Source organism: Schistocerca piceifrons, chromosome 2 (genome assembly GCF_021461385.2).
Source record: "Schistocerca piceifrons isolate TAMUIC-IGC-003096 chromosome 2, iqSchPice1.1, whole genome shotgun sequence".
Lineage (NCBI taxonomy): Eukaryota > Metazoa > Arthropoda > Insecta > Orthoptera > Acrididae > Schistocerca > Schistocerca piceifrons.
The window spans coordinates 403,409,231-403,427,548 of NC_060139.1; the positions used below are offsets into that span (position 1 = coordinate 403,409,231).

The window sequence follows — 18,318 nt, forward strand, 5'->3', positions numbered from 1 at the left end:
TTCCATCATTTCTACAATTTCTTCTAACTTCCCAGTTAGAGTCCTTACGTTTATTAATTATGGAAGAGAAATTATAAATCAAGCTGTTAGGCACAGGGAAACCAAATGCAATATTCATAAATCCATCATAAAAATATGGATTGAGGAACAGTGGCCAGCTGAATTGCGTTTCTTTTTTCAAGCAGTATAACATAAATTAAGGTTATACGAGTAACACTTCAGAACATTTCTGTTATAAAGTTCGACTTTTTATCTGGGCCCACCAATGAAAATGAGCCCCAGCCAACATTGCTATCCATAGAAGCATACCCCCATTCTTAGTTTCTTATTCATTATTAGACTTCCTCCTACTTGATTTGGTATTTGTAGCTCCTTACTAACCTGACCTGAAGTCCTTTTCCTCTTGCCACTCAATTTCACTAGCTCCCACTATATCTAACTTTAAATTTTCTAACCTACCTATCTAATTAAGGAACCTAATATTCTGCATTCTGATCTGTGGAATGAGTTGAAAAAATTTGGTTAAAAACTTGTGTGTAGTTTTCCAAGACTGATCCAATGTCTCTTCTGGATTGTGTGGTTCTGGATTTATAGTACTAAGTAAATAAATGAATACTGAGTAATATTTCATAATTATCAAACTACATATGAAGATACTAATGCAATGGGAAAACCATTACACAAACAAATTTGGTTTCAGTTAAACAGCCTCCCACCCCATTGATTCTGTTTTATAACATTACACACAGACATGAAGTCTATTGAAGTTTACAGAAAGGAATACTTAGAAACACAATGCATTTATGTTAAATGTCTCTTCTTTTAGCAATGGCAAGCAGTATTGATATTTATTATTTTATTTTAGTTAATTACAGTAAAATAAAATAATACATGCTACTTGCATTTTTTTTAACACAATCATTTCTATGGCCTGTCTCTGGAGAAAATATTAAGACTTCTGATTTTCTGCTTTTTCACTTTCATTTATTTTGCTCATTACTATTATGAAAAAAAGTGTCTTGTTGAAACACTGGAATACTATTGTCCCAATTACTTACCTCATATAAATCTTGCCTGTAGCCTTCACTAAAAAGGGATGGATAACGGTTTTTGAAACGTTGTGCCATCAGTCTCATATCATCCTCTCCTTGCTTTGTAAGAACATCTCCCATGTCAGCAGTGAATTTAAGTGTCCAGTTTCGGAGATTATCTAGATCCTTGTCACAGAGGTCACCTTCTGCAAGATAAAGGGTTAAAATTCATGCATTCCAATCACTAGCTTCTTTACATTTATCTAGTTTTCTATAAAATGAGTAGTGCTAAGTGATAAATTTCCTTTTTGTATAAAAAATAGAACTGTTAACATTGTATGCACTTACAGCTAATCTTATTTATATTACAGGCTCCTACCAAAATCTATATACAATAATATGTGATTCCAAACCTCCCCCCCCCCCCTCCACACACACACACACACACACACACACACACACACACACACACACACACACACACAACGAAGAGGAAAGAAAGAGAGAGACTCTCTCATTACTGTGGCCTCACTGGCACAGTTGTTATCTTACAAAAGTTAAAATATGGAAAAGCCAAGGGGAAGTGGTAGTAAAGTGCTAGCAAGATGGAAGGACAATGGGGAAAGAAGAATAAATATGGGACCAGCAAACATTAGCCCAGGTATACAGACGCAGTTAATGGACTGCTTCCACAGGTCCAGTGATGTTATTATTTCCATCTTATACACAATATTTTGATTATCAACCTAGTCTTCAGATGCTGTAAGTGCACAACTGGTTGGAGACCAGGCAGCGAGTACATATACAAGCATAACTTGCAGCACCTGAAGAAGATGACTGGTCAATTGTGTAAGTGCTTTGCATAAAATGGGAATAATAACTTGGTTGAACAACTGGAAGCACACCCATCATGCTGAAGAAACCTGAGAGATTGCTGACATATGTACATGAGGCCAGGGCTGGTGCTGTGGATGGTCAGAGGGAAGGTGGGGGAAGTGGGGTAAAAGTACTCTGGCCCACTACCACAAACCACTTTGCAGCTAAGAAATATACATGCATCTTATTTTGAGTCTGAGCCATTTCCCTCTCTGCACCTTCTCAATGCTATTCATAAGTGCAATTTTAATGAACCATGCTATTTCCAAATATAATGATAGCCTTACAGATATTGTGCACTTCGCCTGTTACTGTTGCCCAAGCAGAGTGGTTATTCACATTTCTGACAAGAGTTAATAACAAATTGTTTGAGAACTACAGAGGGGCAAGAATGACTTGTTGGGTTAGCTCTGATCATAACAGAGTCAGAGCTAGCTCACTTATTAGATTATTCTGGGATTACAGAAGAATTCACATCTAAGAAAGTTAGAAAGAAAGTATAATTTTGTAAAGCATAAAATTTATGTAAATAGTGAACATTAAAAAAGTTTGTTAAAACATGTTTTGTTTGATTTTTTTTTACAATATATTTTTTCTGGCTTAATCCAAAAAAAACCAAAGTTTAAAATAAACAGTTTTGGGGAGGGACCTAAGAATGCTTATTCGAGGCTTGATTATCCTATCATGCACGATGGTACTCAGGAGAATTGTTGGGGAGTGGAGCTGCAGGACAGGGGAAGACCGCTAAGAAAATAGTGTGGATGAGGGTCTATGGATCTATATCCAGTGTGTGCTTTGAGATGTGATAGTACTCATGATATTGAATAAAAAACTTCATATGGACTTATGCCCTATTTCGAATGGTTTCCAAGATTGAACACATTTAATATTCATTGTTATTTATTTTCTGAGCTATCAAAGATTGCTACTGCTTACAATGTCCACAGTAGTGTGGAGCAAGTTGAGACGAACAGTTTGATACGGGACACTTGCCGTCTATTAAGTTGGGAAACTACCTCAAATTGGCTTACAAAAACTACATAATACGCAGCGCATGCATGCCGTGTGAGCTTTTCAATATTCTCACGTTCTCTTTGCATAAACTGTTAGTTCTAGAGCAAAAATGACTAGGACTTTTTTCATAGAAAATTTAATGTAGTTTGATTTTGCACTGCGGCACATTTTTGCTGGAGGGTGTGGTTTTCGAGTTATTCAGGAAAAATGTACAAAAGTGATATTAAATGTGTTCTATCTCGGAAACCATTTGAAATAGGGCTTATGTCCATATGAAGTTTTTTGTTCAGTATCACAAGTACTATCACCCCTTAAAGCCTGCACCTTTTGTCCTGACTCACTCTGTATGTGTCTGCTGTGAGAACTATGGGGAGTTATGAATCTGTTGAGATAGAAAGGTGGGGAACGAAAGGGGGTTAGGATGGGAATAACATTTGATCAAGAGCAATGATTAGCACAGATAGTGTCAGGAGGTCTGACTGTAATGGTTATGAAGCTACACCACAACTTGAGTAACATCATTTCTGCTACATATCATATGTTACACGAATCCCTGCCAGTTTCAATAGCCACTTCTATAACTGTTGCAATGATGGAATCCTCATAGGCTTAGCTTCCACTGAGACAGAAATTTTCACAGTAAGCATGCGGTTCTCATTGAAAGAAGAGGTGAAGGATATAATGGACAGGTGTTCTTCCACTAAACACATAGTAACTGCTAAATTGTTACATAGACCCCACTACTTGATTCCCTAATTAATTGCCTTTTAAGGTTAGAAGGATTCTGTCTAATCCCCAACTTTCCTTCTTTGTGAATAAAAAAATTTCTCCTAGGAGATATGAACCACATTAAAAAATATACTAAATAATTAATTAATCAATTCAGGGGTAGATTTCTTATGATGGTTAAAGAGATTTGTTCTTATTACAATTCTTAACTGAGAAGTTTCATCAAGCAAGAAAAGGAAAAATGAAAACTTTCACAATTTGCCTTCTTGTATCCATGCTCTAAAGCAGTAGGCATAAAATTTTCAAATAGTTTTCAATAGTTAATGGCTATTTTTATTTTGAGATACTGTGTCCATAAGTACAACAGATATGTGATAGGATCATTGACTTGCTGATCTATAATGGCACTAACTGTGTGGCCTACCAGTGACGCTGTAGCATTGTGCTTCACTTTTGGGAATGATTTGAAATCCAGCACAGTGACAGTTTGACAAGTCATGTTTGCAGGAGTGGACCTATTGATGAATGCAACCATTTTTCTATAGAGTTCTCATGCTACTGGGACATTGTTACACTGGAAATGATGTTCCTGAGTGTCAGGGGAATTACATTTTTCACACTTGACTGAAATGAGCAGGTTAACGCCAACAAGATGCTGGGTAATTGGGAACATGTTATTCACTAATTTATACTACAGTGCAGAAGCATCTGTTGTCATTTTTCCAATTCACTGTGGATAGTTGGGATAGCAACTAGTGTACTGGAGGTCATCATAGCAGGTTAGCATAGAGCCTTGAGCCATGGTGTGTCAATCCATAGCTGTTTGTAGAACGTAGCTTCTGTTGAGGAAGTACTCTTTAACAAACAACAGCTGATATGGAATGTCAGCTACTGTTACAGGGGCTTGCTTGGAGTGTGGCCAGTATGTGCTCAATAGTGTTGCTGTCAATCCATTTGGGCTGCTGGGCTGTATGGAGGCTGTGTGGTGCACTATCAGAGCTGTGCACTTACATTTAAGAACTACAAGTCCATGACCGCTGAGTGACTTCTCCAATATGCAGGTGGCTGTTCCTACTTTGTGCCTCCACAGCAACCAATAAATTATTTGTGAGACTGATCTACTCGTATGTTTTGGCACACTTAGCAATTGTGCAATATACCAGGCCTTGGAGAGAATGAAGGTGTTTATTAAGGTCACTTTTTGGTTGAGATTAAGCTGCCAAGAGGGCTGACTTCTGCAGAGACCTTATGGTAACAAGGTATTTCATCAAATTTCCTGTCTTCATTTGTTGCAGGCATCCGAGTCCTAGGATCTTACATTCTCGCAGAACACAGTATCATTGTCAGTAGCATAGGCTACACACTTGATTGTAGCATTGTGTATCCATATAGCATTAGCAGTGTGGACTATAACCCTCAGCATGGGTCTACCGTAATGACATACAAAACACAGACCTATCAAACAGACTGAATTATAGGAATGGTTTTGTTTCCCAACCACCGATCATCACCACTGACCTGGCTCCTGTAAGAAAGTCTTGAATAATGTCAGGGGACTGAGGGCTGAATGCCATGTTATCTATCACACATCATAAATAGGTGTGGTTTATGTGGTCAAAAACATGTGCAAAGTTAGCTGACAATATTCCTGCCAAAAGTCTGTTAATAAGCAGAGGCTGTGTGAAAAAAATTTCTTTGACTCACTACAAATGCCTGGTCATACTGATTACTTTGTCCATAACTAGATTCATCTTCCATGCAAAACACCTCGCAGTGATTTTATAATCTGAATTCAACAGGGTTATGGGTCTGAAGACTTGGATATGGCATGTTACCTGCATCTTAGGGATGAGCACGATTCTCCCATCAAGAAATTTGAATGGAACTGCAATACCATCAATTTCTATGAATTTGTCCCCAATGACTTTCCATAAAACCTGATAGAACTATTGGGGGTCTATCAGGTCCTGGAGACTTCCTTTTGAACATGTCTTCAACACAGATTCCGTGCCCCGTGTCGACAGAATCATATATGGTTCATCAAGCAAGGTGTGTGGCAGTTTTGGTGCCTTAAATATTGCAGAATAAGGTGTTACAGTCATCTGTGTTGTACATGACATTCTGTGTCCTCTCAGAGAGCAACATGCTTCCTTTGCGCCAGTCGGTTTTTGCCCACCTGGTGGTAAGCTGTATGTTCCTTGCCATCCAAGTCATACAGAGGATGGCTCCAAACCAAAATACCTTCTGCCTTTTCATTGTGTAAATGAAGGACATTGTTCTTAATTTTATTTAGATGCTGGCAAAGGTTTCCATTGTTCCTTTCAGGAGTATTGAGTGCATCTTTTAGTCGTTGCTGATAAAAATCTAGCGTGCATTGTTTTCAAAGGATTCCTTGTGATTGTAGTATTTCTCAGTTGTGGCTTTGTGAGATCTGTCCACCATTTAAGACTTGAGCTTCCACGTGGATTGCCAGCAAGATGTTGCGTACTGAGCTACCAATAATAGGAAGCAGTCACCTGACTAACACCCTGCAGGTGGATGGTGCATTCCAAGCCACAGCAATCACTTTGAGTACTTTGACACCTTGTAGACTGTCAGTAAGCTGTTTAGAGACATAAATTCGATCTATTCTGCTGGCACCACTATTATGTATATGAGTGAACTGCATAGAGATTGGATAAAAATGACTCCACGTGTCTCATAATTCTTTGGTAGCTATGAGGTCCATGATTTCTGGACATTTCATAGGCATAGTGTATTGATCCACTGCAACTGTGACACAATTAAAATTGCCACCAATATCTGTGTGGTGGATCCTGGCAAAGAAGGGGCAGAGTTCGTGGTTGAAAAAAGCAGACCTTGCTCAACTTTTGTCATTACCAGAGAGTGAATAAATGTTAATAAACTGCACCCCCTCCCCCCTCCCCCCTTTCCCTCCCATATAACACTCAGTAATCCTGAATTTTTTTGGGCATGAAAGTGTCTTTAAATAAAATGGCTATGCTACAGTTAGTGTTGGAATCAATATTGTAAATTACCTTATAGTCAGTTATGTTATTAAAAATTATGGAAATCACTTCCTAAGGAAGACTGACATCAAAATTTCCATACTTTACAAAATCAGTTAAAAACAGAATCTTATGGAATGCTGATATGCAGGGTGGGGCAAATAAAAGTGGCCTAGATGAACGGATACAATTGGATGTGAATGTATGCGTAAAACTATACCCCGAGACATGCACACCACATGTACACCTGCCAAGAGATCCACTCCAGTTCAGAGCATAGTGAGTGGAGCAGTGCAAAGGGGACAATAGTATTCACAGTGGAGGCAGGTGTTCATTGTGAAAAGATATGCGACAATGAATCTGCGAAGACAGTGTGAAAAAACATTTCGAAACATTCTCGCACACAAGAAAATGTGGCTGCAGTTCACCAGAAAATGCTTCAGAGTCCCACCAAATCAACCTGACACCTGTTGCAAGAGCCCGTCATATCGTGTTGATCATTCGGATGAATAATCCACCTGAAACTCTGTTCTCCAGACACTTTCATTTCCTCACCCACACATAGTGTTTATGTTTAATGTTAAGACAGGAAACACTCCTATCTGCCTATTTTTGTTAGAAATTTAGGAGCCTATGGAACAAAATAAGGTGATATTGCAGATGATGGTGGTTATTCTTTGCCATTGCTTCAATGACATAAAACCGAATGAGGTGGCGCAGTGGTTAGCACACTGGACTCGCATTCAGGAGGATGACAGTTCAAACCCATGTCTGGCTATCCTGATTTAGGTTTTCCATGGTTATCCCAAAATCACTTAAAGCAAATGCCAGAATGGTTCCTTTGAAAGAGCACAGCTGATTTCCTTCCCCATCCTTCCCTAATCTGGACCAATGACCTCTCTGTTTGGTCTCCTCCCCCAAATCAACCAACCAACCAATGACATAAAGCTTAAGTTGTTAGGTGCTGCATATACTAAATGGACACTAGTTGAAGCACGCCTCAAAGTTTGACAAATAAATATGATCAGCTTATTTCCGACCATTTTTGTGAACAGAATATGAAATTAAATACTTTTGCATTGTCAGTATTTTAAAGAAATGTGAACTGTTCCACAATCACTAGACAAGGGAGATGACATTTTGCAAAGTATTGCTCTTTTCTTTGTATTAATGATGTTGAGACAAAGGAGAGGACAGTTTTTTAAACTGGAATTTAATTATTCATAACACAATCAAAACAGACAAATTTACATGTGACCATACATTACTAAGAATTTTTTTTCTTTTTTTCTGGGCATACAGAAGGACAGGTTGTTTACTGAGGTCCTGCTCCATGTTCTCCCACCAGAAAGGATCTTTGTCAGACTGTGTGTGAACGGGAGCTTCGATTATCTCCTCGCCAACGTGATTATGGTGCATCATGGCACCACCACTGGTAGACACACTGTCTGATATTACAGAGCAAGAGTCAACATGCACGTTGTGATGTTTCTGAATCATTATCATCAATTTTGCGTTTAGTTGGGCCTCAGTTTCGTCCTTGTTTGTTTTGAGCGCAAGTTTGAGTTGCTTGACCCTTTGTTTGTTGTACTGCTGCTTCTCAACTGCAGAACTAGACAGCAGGGTATGAGAGGCACATGCCAGCTGCATGTTGCACTCATTTTGGCTTCCCTGCATTTTTGAGACAAACTAGGAGTTTTGCTTTTTCCCTTTGTCTCCCTTTCCCTTTTCCTCTGGGTCTTGTCATCTGTTGCATTAGTTGCAGGTGACAGTGGTGGGTTTGGAACTGTCTCACTCGACTGAGGACTATGAGAAACAGTTGCACTGTCCATCAATTTGTTTCAGATTTGCATTACTTCTTGTGCGGCGGCTGTTGCAACTGCACGGAAACGTCCTGGCGTTTTCTGGTTTTTAGTTAAATTTTTGTAAGCAGTGTTAGACTGTCTGTTAGCACCAACAATTTCTCCAGTAGCCATCGCCATGCGCTTTGGCTGTGTCAGAGTCGTACCTAATGTAATGGATGCATACATAATTTCATTTTGTAATTTCATTTTGCCATACCCTATCTGACTATTTGCAGGTAGTTGCAATGGCAGCCATCAGTTTGGGACAGTTTTGTCTAAGATGCCTGTAGCCACCAATGATAAGGAGGAAGTTAGTGTTTAACATCCTGTCGACAACAAGGCCATTGGAGGTGGAGAACAAGACTGGATTAGGGAAGGATGGAGAAGGAGAGAAGCTGTGCCATTTTGAAGGAACCATCCCGCCATTTGCTTTAAACGATTTACGGAAATCACAGAAAACCTAAATCAACATGGCCAGAAGCAGATTTCATCTGTTGTCACGCCAAATGTGAGCTGAGTGTGCTAACCACTGCACTACCCCCCTTGGTGATGATGAGGAAAGACAGAAAGTGCTGAGTGACTTACGGACACTCCAAACACTTGTAAAATTTCAGTTTGAAACCAGTGCCCCATTTTTCATAAATGATTGAGAGTACATTTCTGCAAGGCATCACACTGTGCACAATCATCTGGTTATGTATCGTAAATGGCAAACACGCGAACCCGGCTAATTCCGTAACCTGCATGAGACAAAACCGCAATACACACGCTCCCGTCATGATATTTCAGTTTATGTTTACCCCATTTTTGCTCTCTATTCTGTCGCAAGTATCCAGATTCATAAATTTCATGAATAACGTGCTGGTTATGAAGTCCTATTGTATACTGCAAGTATCATCTACTGTTAGACTGAGACCCATGTTTCTCTTGATGGTACGTCCACAACAGTTATTAATAGTCAATGTTAAAATCTGCTGCAGTTGTAAAAATTATTTATTTCTAAAAAGGAAAGCACAAAGATATTTCAGTACATGTATCCCATCTTCAGAGGCATTTGCAGAATTCTATCCACATCTTTAAGATAATCAAAGCTAAAAAGGACCAACAGAAATTCTTAGAAATTCTCTATGTACATTAAATGTGAGTCCATAAAAGATATATATCTGAGGCTAAAATAAGTGAAAATGTTAAATGTTTTAACATTTTTTATCTCAGTTATGCATCCTTTGTGGATTCACATTTTAGTGTATGTAGAGGACTTTTTCCTTAAGAATTTCTGTTGCTTCTGTGTAGCTTTGATTATCTTAACTATCTGGATAGGTGTTATTATTTCCTTTACAATTTTGCAGATGCACGTGAAGTGGGATACATCTCCTGAAACTGGGTAGTGCTTTCCTTTTAAGAAATAAATAATTTTTACATCTGTAGCCGATTTTATCATTGATGATAGACCGAGATCATCAGTGGTCCATTTGTGAGCTTAGTAAAACGTTGGACGTTCTGTATCTTTATCAAAAATGTTCCACCATTACTGCTGCTGAGGCTGGGCGTCTATAAAAGCATCCGATGACCATGTTTGACTGGCCTTTAACACTTCTCTTCACCCAAATAATTGTGCGTTCTGAATCTGCACCAATATCACTGGATATTATCATATTTTTATTCCTATAAACATGCATCAACCACCAGCATTCAACTGATCTTTGAGATATACATTCCAGTTGGAGTTTAGAATTTCATTGCTGTTAATGAACCTGTTTTTAAGGCGTAAGGGAACAGCCGTGTAGCCGATAACAACTGTTGCTTTCTGCCAAGAGATTTGCGATACCTCCGCTGTTCGCCAGTCATGTCCAGTAATGTCAACCAATTGGGACATGCGAATCGGTGCAGCAGTATCAGAGATCCTAGGTGACACTATTGATTCCAGAGGTACTAAAGCATTTGTCTCAGATGCCCCATCGCTACTGCAGTGCAGGGTAGCAGCCTAAGTCTGTTGACCATGACCAACACAGCTCCCAGCTGTTTACAGATAGGGGCCAATTCCTCCCACATCCGTGCACAACAGGCACAGTCCCTATCAATCTCTAATCAGTTTTTGTCTGTCTCACAAGTAATGTATCCCTAATCAAATAAGTTCTGCTGCTAGTTGATACTAAAAGTCGGCTCACACAAAGATAATGCACTAAAATTTACACATTATCCTTATAGTATGTTAGTAAACACTAGTCTTCACAGTAAAATAAACAGTAAAACTCGCAAAAGTACATGAAAACAAACTAAACTTAATTACTCCATGTAAAACAGAAACTGTTGCAGTTTTTTATGGATTTATTATTTTATTTTATTTTATTGCGACTTCTGTTTATACTGATAGCACTGGAGTTCCAAATATATGGATCGAGTCAGTATTTTTACAATGTTAACAATACGACAGCACACAGACACGACTGCTCGGCTCAGCGACAGCCACTACACTCCTGTTCCCTGCTGCCATTTCCCTAATGCATACTATTATTCGCGGCAGTTCAGTGGAAGATATCACCTCAGACTTGTTGGTTAGGGGAAAAAGTATAACACACTGAGTTTTCCTTGGTTCCTGTCTCCCAAGCACAGAGCCCCTAGACCTATTACTGAGACACCACTCACAATAAATTGGATAATCAGGGAACAGTGTCTATGGGAGAGGGTAGTACTTGAGGTGCTATTGACTCTCTGGTACTGTGGCAGCTCAGAGCTAAAGTTAGTGGGGGTGCTGCTCCAGAAAATTTTTAGCCTTTGTTTTAAAACTATATAAAGGAAAAAAAACACGTTTAAAAAGAAATTTTATCCAGAAACTTGATAAAATTCTAAAAGAATGCAATGAAGCATTTTCCACCCACATTAACCTAAACTGTTACAATTCAGGCTTGATCTAATCACTTAAAAATGAGATTCATTCTTCTTCTTTTAATCTTTGAAAAGATCAATAATTTTTTTCTTGGTCTCTGGATGACAACTGAGGAAATTTTTCTACATTGAAAGCGCTGTGTGTGCATTTAGTCTTCCCAAATTCATATTGTTCTGAGGAAAGTTTTTACTCTTTTCAGTGCTGAAAAGCAGTGTTCAGCCTCTGATGTAGTTGGGATTTCTTTAAGAGCATTTTTTTCCAATTTCATAATTTCGTTAAGAACATTACTCAGATTATTTTCCAAGATAAATTTCACCATCTCAGTTAATTAGCAATGTGAATATGAGACTTACAATAGAATAATTTTTGTTCAGTTTCAAGCTTTTCTTTGTCAGTCATGAGATATGTTAGTGGCCGCATGATTTGCATAGTGTCGTCGCGTTCTGTTGTCGAGTTTGTTTCTGTTGTGTTTGCAAAGCTTTACACAGCACATATAAAAATGGAAGATGTAAATAGGTGAAATGTGCTGAACACTTGGAGAATATTTCGCATGTAGTAGTTTTAGGTGGAGATTTCAGCTACCAGCTTTAGACTGGGAGACTCAAGTGGTTACAGTGGGTAGTAGGTGCATTGAATCATGTGAAATTGTTCCACATGCCTTATTCGAAAATTTTTTTGAGCAGTTAATGAGAGAACTGACTTGTGAAAGTAATGCTTAGACCTGCTGGTGACAAACAGACTCGAACTTTATGACCCAGCGGAGCAATTTGTAGGTCTGTGGGCTGTGTGGCGTGAGCCGAAGCATGTAAGAGCGTGTGTTTTGTATCAGTGTGATAAATATATTACCTCAAATCCATCCCTAAATAAATTGTTCCAAAATAAATAAAGTGCGCTCCTTCCTCTCTCCAGCAGCCCAGCGCAGGCTGTCATTTCCCCCTCCAGACAGTCATCTTGTGTTATGTCATGGAACGGACAACAGCGACCTCTGGTGACAGTACTGTGTACTAGGTCCAGACCTCGTGGTGACCACACTGTTTCCTGCCATTTTACCACCATCTTGGGTTATGTCACAGAACGGATGACAGTGCTCTCTGGTGGCAGCACTGTGTACTAGGTCCAGACCTCATGGCGAACACACTGTTTCCCACCATCCCGGATAACGGTACTTGCATCATCAGCTGACGTCATGGCCGCCATCTCAGATTAAGTCACGGAATGGATGACAGTGCCCTCTGGTGGTAGTACTGTGTACTAGGGCAGTTGGATTTTGGACCTCGTGGTGAACACACTGGATGGTGGTAGTGCCTCAGATTGTTTAAATAAAAACTGGTGAATGATTTCGACAGTTGACAATTAGTAAGCATGTTTGCAGAATCTTTTAGATGGATTATTATTTTGACGATTTACAAGTTGTTTGGCTCTCTGGACATAAATGTATTGCATTATTTACGAGTGGTTTGCAGGTCTGTAGGCTGTGTGATGTGACCCCAAGCATGTCAGAGCATGTGTTTTGTATCAGTGTAATAAATATACTACCTCTCAAAATCCGCCCCTAAATATATTGTCACAAAATAAATAAAGTACATTCCTTCCTCTCTCCAGCAGCCCAGTGCAGGCTGGGTCCTTTTCCCCCAATCCATAGGAAGAGGTGGTGGTCATATGACTTAGGTTAGTGGAGATAGTCCTAATGCCCTTTTGTTCCCGCCATTTTTCTTACATTAGTAGAGGCTGCATTGTCCTGATGGAATTTGAACTTCACGCCATTTTCTGGGGGTGGGGAGGGGGTTAAGTTAGTGGAGGTAGCCCAGTTGACCTATCTTCCCACCAAAATTCAAACTTTCCACCAAAAGCCGCCATCTTGAATGTGTCATCGTCGCCATCTTGGATGACGTCATGCAATGTTGCCAAGTCTACACGTCGCCATCTTGGATGGCGTAATCGCCGCCAGCTTGGATGCATCTGGCAACAATGAAGAGTGGGGCCGTGCTCTCTTTGCTGCAATATTGGCATAGAGAAACAGCTGAAGGATTTGAAAACAAATAAGTCACCAGGTCCAGATGGAATCTCAATTCGATGTTTCAAAAAGTACTCTACGGCATTGGCCCCTTACTTAGCTTGCATTTATCGTGAATCTCTAGTCCAGTGGAAAATCCCAAGTGACTGAAAAGAAGCGCAGGTGACTCTTGTGTATAAGAAAGGCAAAAGATTGGACCGACTTAATTGCAGATCAATATCTATAATATCGGTTTGCTGCCGAATTCTTGAACATATTCTTAGTACAAATACAAAAAATGTTCTTGAGATCGAGAAGCTTATGTCCACGAATCAGCATGATTTTAGAAAGCATCGTTCGTGCGAAACTCAGCTTGCCCTGTTCTCACATGATTTACTGTGAACTATGGGTGAAGGGCAACAGGCAGATTTCATATTTCTAGATTTCCAGAAAGCGTTTGTCACAGTGCTCCACTGCAGGCTGTTAAAGAAGGCACAAGCATATGGAATCGGTTCACACATTTCTGAGTGGCTTGAGGACTTCTTAAGTTATAGGACCTAGTATGTTGCCCATAACAGTGAGTGTTCATAAGAGACAAAGGTATCGTCAGGAGTGCCCCAGGGAAGTATGACAGAATTCATGTATATTTATGTATGTAGATTCTCTACATACATAAATGAGGGAGGGTAGCAATCTGTGATTGTTTGCTGATGATGCTGGGGTGTAAGGTAAGGTGTTGAAGTTGAGTGATAGAACACAAGATGACTTAGACAAAATTTCTAGTTGGTGTGATGAATGGCAGCTAGCTCTACATGTGGAAAGAATGTAAGTTAGTGCGGACTGAGTAGGGGGGAAAAACCGTAATATTCGGGTACAGCATTATTAGTGGCCTGCTTGACATAGTCACGTCGTTTAAAGACCTGAGTGTAATGTTGCAGAGCGATATGAAATGGAACGAGCATACGAAGATTGTGGCAGGAAAGTCGAATGGTCGACTTCGGTTTATTGGGAGAATTCTAGGAAAGTGTGGCTCATCTGTAAAGGAGAGCGCTCATAAGGACGCTAGTGCGAACTATTCTTGAGTACTGTTCAAGTGTTTGGGATCCGTAACAGGTCGGATTAAAGGAACACATCGAAACAATTCAGAAGCCGACTGCTAGATTTGTTACTGGTAGGTTCGAACAACGCGCAAGTGCTACTGAGATGCTTCGGGAACTCAAAATGGGAATCCCGGGAGGGCAGTCGAAGTTCTTTTCGAGGAATACCACTGAGAAAATTTAGAGGATAGGTATTTGAAGCTGACAGTAAACGATTCTGTTGCCTCCAACACACATTGCGTCTAAGGATCACGAAGATAAGGCACGAGAAATCAGGGCTCAAACGGTGGCATATAGATAGTTCTTTTTCCCTCGTTCTATTTGCGAGTGGAACAGGAAAGGAAATGACTATAAGTGGTACGTGGTATCCTCCACCACGCGCCGTAAGGTGGATTGCGGAGTATCGATGTAGATAAGAGCACAGTAATTCCAGTTTTCGAGAAAGGTCACGCAACAGTCGCATAAAACTATAGGCCTATATCTCTGACGCCTGTCCGTTATAAAATTCTGAAACATGTTTTATGCTTTCATATTACGACACCTCTGGAGAACGAAAACATCCTCTTTAGGAATCAACATGGGTTCCGACAACGACTGTGGCAAGCCAAGTTCACTACGTTTGTCCACGAGGTCCAGAAAGTAGGTAGATGTCATGTCCCTTGACTTCTGGAAGGCATTCGATACGGTTCCGCACTGCTGCTTAATAGACAAAATACAAGCATACAGTATATCAGACAAAGTGTGTGACTGGATTGACGTGCTTCTAGCAAAACATAAAACAGTATGTCATATTCAACAGAGAAAAGTAGCTTTGAGCGTACCTCATGGAAGTGTTATAGGCCCATTACTTTTCACGATGTATACAAATGACCTGATGCATAACATCGTAATGATGCTGATGTATACAGAGAAGTCGCAACGCTAGAAAATCATAGCGAAATGCAGGAAGACGTGCAGAGGATCGACGCTTGGTGCTGGGGTTGACAATTGACCCTCAATATAAACAAATGTCATCTATCACGTGTACATAGACAGAAGGATGCATTATTGTATGATTAAATAATTCCAGAACAGCCACTGGAAGCAGTTACTGCCACAAAATATCTAGGAGTATGCTTATGGAGCTCCATACATCGTAAGGTGGCTTGTGGACTATAATTGCAGATGTGGATGTGGATGTAGATGTAGGAAGGTCACCTAACGTACGGTACTCTTTGTGTATGCCTAGTCGGCTCATTCAGCATTCCGAAGACCTTGTTCTGGCAGCCACGGACGGCATAAAATGTAATCAACTGCCAAGTGTGGCACACGTTGTAATGAACAATGCCCGTCATCTGGGCTCTGCGGTCACACTTGGTTCATTCCACCCACTGGCAGAGAGTTTCAATAAACACAGCCTTGTACACAGAGTTTCAGTAAGTACACGATTTGTAGCATTGTCCCCAGAGCTAATCGGTGCCCTGTGAGAAAAATACAAGGCTTGAATCAGAGACTTTGAGAGTTCTTTAAGAAGCTAGGCTGTGACTTGCTAGACTTGCGTCCTAGAGTTGAGAACTGCAGGGGCACCCTAAATAAGTCAAAAATGCATTACACATCAGACTTTCCTACTTATGTGGTTGATTTTGTGTGGAGTGGAGATTTTTTAGCCTAGGTAAGTCTCCATCCAAGCTGGATAATGAGAGCTGTAGGAGACCTGAAGTATTAGTGTAAGATCCAGATAAATGATGCCCCTCTCCCCATCCACAGGTTAAACGATTACAAACCTAGTGATCAACTTCCAAGGCACAAAATGCTTACTAAAACCCAACATTGACAGCAGTGAAACTTTTAGGTTTAACCTAAGTCTATATCAAAAGAATGGGAAATGACAGTGGCGTATCTATTGCAGCAGACAAGGAACTCGAATCCACCAAGATAGAAATTGAAGCTGGATATGAGATTGTTTGGCCAACGGCCTTGCCCCAATGTTTACACTGATTCCCATCAGATCACAGAAGTTAAGCGCTGTTGGTAAGAGGTGTGCATCCAGCCCTCGTGGGGCAAACTGAGGAACTACGTGATTGAGAAGTAGCGGCTCCAGTCTCGTAAACTGGCATACGGCCGGGAGAGCAGTGTGCTGACTATGTGCCTCTCCATATCAGCATCCAGTGACGCCTGTGGGCTGAGGATGACAAGGTTGGTCAGTACCGTTGGGCCTTCATGGTCTGTTTAGGCGGAGTTTAGTTTAGTTTATGAGATGGTTTGGTGAAGCCCTAGTATCAAGCGTGGGAATTAACCTACAATTGAGTTCTTGTATCGAGCACCAGACTCACTCCTAGATGCATCCGAAAACTTGAGAGAAAATGTATGCTAACTAGTACACAAGGTGAACCACCTAAAACCTGCGCCACAAATATTGCGGAAATGAAATCTGCTATTGATGTGCGTTTTTAACAGAATGCATTGGTAGTCAGGGACTTGTACTGTTAGCCTGTCAACAGATTATAATAATACTTAGAAAACGTATTTTTGTACAAACATACGGGTTTAATAGTACTTAGAAAGCGTATTTTTGTGCAAACATACACTTTTTTAAATGGAAAAATGCCTATTGACACTAACAGATTATAAGTAGGGTAAATTAGAATGTCAGTGGAGCCTGTTGCAGCATTCTAATGCGAGTCGTTTACGAGATATATCTTGAAAAGTTTCCAAACCAATGCTTGATTGTATTGTTCTGCCTGTGTAGTTGATAGGTACGATCTTGTTATGTTTGCTCGCTGTGTTCTTCTGTGTTCCTTGAGTGCACTGCGACTAGCTAGTCAGTCAGGGTGTGAAATTCCAAGTAGAAGGTGGTAAGTGGAAGATGGGATTTACCATCGAAGAAGAAGCTGACATGTTCGTAGTGTATGGGGAGAATAGGAAGAATGCATTTCGTTCTTATACGGCGTAAGCGACAAGTTATCCCAATAGACGTCAACCATCTCTGCAATTATTTATTAGCCTCTTCAACCAGGTACGTGATGGAAGTGGTAGTGTAACACCTAGACAACCTAACAGAAGGAAACAAGTGACGACAGAAGAGAGGGAAATTAATGTTCTTGCTGGTGTTGCAGTTCTCGTGGTCGTGTGGTAGCGTTCTCGCTTCCCGCGCCCGCGTTCCCGGGTTCGATTCCCGGCGGGGTCAAGGATTTTCTCTGCCTCGTGATGACTGGGTGTTGTGTGATGTACTTAGGTTAGTGAGGTTTAAGTAGTTCTAAGTTCTAGGGGACTGGTGACCATAGATGTTAAGTCCCATAGTGCTCAGAGCCATTTGAACCATTTGCTGTTGCAGTTGATTCACATTTTTGCTCCTGCACAATCACACGAGGAAGTGGTATGAGTCAGGTAAGTGTCCTACACATTCTCCATCGACATAGGTCCCATCCCTACCACATCTCTCTCCATCACGGGCCGCACGGAAACGATTATGAGAATCGTGTTAGCTTCAGTGCATGGGCATTGAGACAAGATACTCCAGATGTATCATTAATCTTATTTAGGGAGAAGGCACTATTACCAATCGTGGGCAGGTAAACCGCCGAAATATGCACTATAGGTCTATTGACTATCCCCGTTGCCTTCGCCAGTGGAACGTCAGCATCCAAGTAGCGTAAACGTGTGGTGTAGGATAGTGAACCATCAGCTCATAGGCCCGTTGTCCTTAGACAGAACACTGAATGCGCACAAGTATTGCAGCCTTCTAACAGACCGTCTTCCACGGCTGCCAGAAGACGTTCCTTTGAGACTAGGAGGAACCTATGGTACCAACATGATGGCTGTCTAGACCACTGTGCACGCAAGTACTACAGCATGCCTCC

The 18,318-nt window shown here is 40.6% G+C and overlaps 1 protein-coding gene across 2 annotated transcripts in view; it reads right to left on the reverse strand.

The window, feature by feature from the left end:
* Window positions 1-18,318, reverse strand: part of LOC124776696 (multiple inositol polyphosphate phosphatase 1) — a 306,445-nt gene that overhangs the window by 81,555 nt on the left and 206,572 nt on the right. For both annotated transcript variants that reach the window (XM_047251799.1, XM_047251800.1), the window contains exon 4: window positions 1,059-1,237. In XM_047251799.1, the coding sequence (XP_047107755.1) occupies window positions 1,059-1,237 (179 nt within the window). The remainder of the gene's footprint in view (window positions 1-1,058; window positions 1,238-18,318) is intronic.